This window comes from Propithecus coquereli, unplaced genomic scaffold (assembly GCF_000956105.1).
Source record: "Propithecus coquereli isolate 6110/MARCELLA unplaced genomic scaffold, Pcoq_1.0 Scaffold268, whole genome shotgun sequence".
Lineage (NCBI taxonomy): Eukaryota > Metazoa > Chordata > Mammalia > Primates > Indriidae > Propithecus > Propithecus coquereli.
The window spans coordinates 434,504-438,854 of NW_012148263.1; the positions used below are offsets into that span (position 1 = coordinate 434,504).

Here is a 4,351-nt window from a genome sequence, read left to right on the forward strand (position 1 = left end):
GTCCCAGTCAGAGCTACAATACTGTGATCGTCCCTTACTACAGTACCTGACTGTCTCTACTAATACAAGTGTCTAATTTGAAATTGTGAACGACCTCCAGCGAATACGTCACATGGCATCTAACAGATGTTTCTGGCTTTCTCTTGAAAATTTAAAATATCCCATAGTGCCCTGTAAATTTGTGGCAGTGCCCCTCAGTGTACAGTGTACAGTTTGGGAATCATGGTTCTAAGGCATAAATCATTACTAGAGATAAAGAGAGGTAATAAATAAAAACCAAAGGGTAGACCTCCCAGGAAGATTTATCAGTTCCAAATTTATAGGCACCTAATAACACAGCTTCAAAATACAAAAAACAAAAATTGGCAGAATCAATATCAGAAGTAGTCATTCACATCCATATACCTCTCTCAATAACTGATAGAATGAACATATAAAAACTTTAGCGAAGATAAATGTAATGGGAAATCACTGGAGAGGTTTAAGCAGAAGAGTCACACAATCTGATTTATATTTCAAAAACGTCACTCTGGTTACTGGGAGGGAAACAGACCTAAGTGGGGCAAGGAGGTTGCTGCAGTCGGGCAGGTAGAAAAGCCAGGTTCCTCTGATGTTTGGTTTTCTTGACAGCCCTGTCTCTTCCCAGTATCTTTGGGATGCTCCACCAGGCCTGGATTCAACAAGAAAAGCCCCTTTAGATGTAAGACAACACATTTTTGGACAGTCTCTAGCTGGAAACTTTCCTATGTGGGAAAACCCCAAAACTCCCATAAACCTTTGTCTCTGTGAATCCAGGTCGGAGACCCCATCGTTCCCTTAAGTCATCACATGGAGGGACCTTTCTGGACTGGATAATTCAAAGGAAAAAATCAGTCCTGATTGGGTGGCTTCTTGTGCCCAGCAGAATAATAACAACAACATCAATAGTAATAATCCAGTTTATCGAGCACTTCCACTCTGTTCCAGGCGTTGTGCTAAGTGCTTTATAAACTTATCTCACTCAATTCTTATAACAACCATAATCCATTTTACAGATGGGGAAATGGAGGTTTGAAGAGGCTTCATAATTTACCTAAGACCAGCCAGTGAGTCAAATGGTGGCGACAAGACTAAAATCCAGACCTGCTCACCTCCAAAGTCCTCATTCTTAACCACTATGATATACTGCCTGGCAAGAATTGTGTCTATGAAGAGAATTATGCTGTTTTTAAATCAGTATGTTCTTGATAATATTTAGTACCCAGTATTAATGTTAATTGCATTCCTTTGTAACTGAGTTTCATGGATACTATCCCCATTTTAAAGAATCTAAAAGAAAGAACATGGTCTCATGGAAATGGAAACTGACAATTCCTTTCAACTGTCTCTATCTTGACTCCCTAGTCCCATTTTAAGATAAATGAAGCCTTTAGGTGTTCAGAGAAGGGTATGCAAAAATATTTGTCCATTTTTAGTTGGGGAGGTGTGTTCTGCTCCTTAAAATGACATCTGTGTGTTGGGTTTCAGGGCAAGTTACTGATTTCAGAATCTAAATGAAATCTAACACTATAAAACAATGCCAAGAGTAAAGGAAGGAAAACGAAAAATTAAAGGGGCACCCCTGCCCATTGTTCCAATTCTTCAAAACTTCCTGAAAACGTACGAGAAGCATTGTGCGCAGTCTCAGACATCCATGTGTCCAGCCATCAAAAGGGACCTGAAAAGCAGCATTGACAGTGAGCGGGTTCTCACGAAGGTGAGTGTATAGTCTAGTTTCCTTATTCTTCTCTGAAATGAACTGACCAGGGTTTACTCCCAAGAAGCATGGTCCCTCAGTCCCCTTAAGCCCAAAGCTGGCTGTGTCACCCTCTCTGCATTCCTGACCAAGTGGAGTCCAAAGCCACCCAGGCCTGCTCACACTTCTCCGACCTTCCCACTCCTCCCCCCAGCTGTCCCTCCCACCCCTTCCAGCCCACTTGCCTATTCTCACACCACTTCGCTGGAAAAGACCCCCCCATGGCCCCCCGGCTCCCCTTCTGCACCACATCTGGAAGGCCCAGCTCGAAGGTCACCTCTTTGGGCGTCACTGCAGGACCTCCCCTCCCAGTACTCCTGCCACTCTCCTGACCCCTCCAAGTGACTGTTTCCCTCCCTCGACCATGGGTGTGTCCCCGTCATCAAGCCAGACCTGCCCTTGTCCATGCCTGCCATCGTGAGGCCTGGCTCACTTGGAGTGAGGTCAGCACAGGCAGAACTCTGACTCCAAAAGTACTAGGTTTCAGAAAAAAGTCTGATGTCATTTCTTTCTAAGAGTAAATCCAGGGCTTGGGTGTGAGGGGAAAAAACAAGAGGAGAGGTCAGCACTGAAACGGAATGGGCAACTTTCGAAAAGGGGGCACCTGAGAGACCAGAAGGGAGAGCCTAGCACCCCAAAGACAGACAGGCCAGCCTCACAACTTTTCTACCCCAGCCCAGAAGGTATGATCAAATACCTACTGATTTCCTAAAATGCTGAGTGCTGAAACAAGGCACCAAACTAAATGAAATTATTACATAGACATGGGTGCTTTAAAAAAAGAGAGATCATTATTCTAAGGTGACTTCGGCCCAAATCCATCTTACCGTATTTTTCCTGAATGTATTTTGGAAGTGGGAAGATTACATTGCACCTCTCACCAAAAGAACCTCCCGAAGTTCCTCTCTCATCTTCCCTCTTTCCGCTCAACTTCCTGCCCCTCTCCTTCCCCTGAGCCTCTCTCCTACCCCACTCTGCCCTGCTGCACCCGCCCTCCCAGTTCTCTCTAACCCCTTCTTCCCAGTTCCTTCTCTAGGGTCCCCCACAAGTCTCCTTGCTCATCCCAATAGACGATCTTCTCAGAGCCAGACTTTTATAGTAAAAAAGTTACTAATTAACTGTTTTCTACTGCAGTTCTTATAATTACCCCCACTATTTAATCATAAGGGTTAATCATAAATCTTGTTCACATTAGTCCCTTCAGCAATGTTTTCCAAACTTTTAAAAAAATTACAATCACCATTAGAAATACAATTAACATCCTGACCCCATATGAAGTACCAGCGCATCAATGCAACCATAAGGGCTGTTTATGGTGGGCCGGTTGCTTAGGTGGATTCTCCATTTTGATTTTGAATGTCACTAAAATAAAAGTCTCATGAGACAATCATTATTATCCTTACTTCATGAGATACACTCAGATAATTTCCCTTCTTTACTATCTCATTAAAGAAGAAAAAAGAAAAAGCTGGTGGCAACCCACTAAATTGATTTTCTGACCCAGTTTACCTGCTGGAAAAGTCTGTGCCCTGTAGGACTTTTCATGGAGCTTTGCACATGGCAGGAACTTCATAAGTTTGTGTTGAATTACCGCCCCAATGCACACCAGATCAGATGTCAATAATTATTTTAAATGTTCTTCTAAGGTTGTCTAATGACAACATTCCTTTTCCACCTATTCAGATGCATGGACTTCTCTTTACGATATCCAATATGATGTCATTTTTTTCTTACACTCCAGTTTACGTTTGTAAGACCTGATGACTCCCTACCAACCACCCTGCCAGTTTCCTTGGAACCTTTGCTTATGACAATTCGAGATGAGTGTTACAGGCTCGGGAAAGAGATCTGCATCTGGGGCCTTCAACTGAGCAACCCAGAGATTGCCAGACTCGTGAGTCATGGTTTTAAAAATATTCCCTTAAACCTTAAAATTGAATGTAAGTATACTATGTCATGTGCTGAGTTCATTTGGTTGCTAACTGATATGCTGCAAGGCTTTATTTGTTTATTAAAAAACTGTATTTTCAATGAAATATTTCAAAAATGAAAATGAAAAAAATATTAGAACTGATATCTATGGATCCACCACCCAGATGTAATATACTTTTCTTAAGAAATAAAATTTGCAGATATTTATAAATATAATAGCTAAAGCTTTGTTTAACTTCTTTTCCCACATCTACTTTCCAGAGGTACCATTAGCCTAAAGTTGATGTGTATAACCCCACACATATTTTATACTTTTATTACATATGCATGTATGTATTTATTTGCATAAATGGAATTGCACTGTGTGTACGATTTTATGACTTATGTTTTTACTCATGTTATGTTGTCAAGATTTCTCCATGTACATTAATTTTGACTGCTATCATATCACAGGTAACTTTCATTTTTGAAAGATAGTTTTGCCAGATATGCAATTATATATATATTTTTTAAATTGAACTTCCATTACTGCTAGTGAGAAGTCCTATAAAGGACTTTGCTTCTGGAAAGGATACATCAGATAATTCAAACCAACTCTTTCACTGAAGACAAGATAAGCTAAAACACACACACACACACACACAC

At 41.1% G+C, this 4,351-nt stretch overlaps 1 protein-coding gene across 1 annotated transcript in view; it reads left to right on the forward strand.

Annotated features, from left to right (window-relative positions):
* Positions 1-1,555: 1,555 nt before the first annotated feature.
* The window catches only part of LOC105812859, a 32,550-nt gene continuing 29,754 nt past the window's right edge, over positions 1,556-4,351 (forward strand). Inside the window, exons 1-2 of the mRNA XM_012647410.1 lie at positions 1,556-1,735; positions 3,516-3,668. Coding sequence (XP_012502864.1) covers positions 1,556-1,735; positions 3,516-3,668 — 333 coding nt within the window. The remainder of the gene's footprint in view (positions 1,736-3,515; positions 3,669-4,351) is intronic.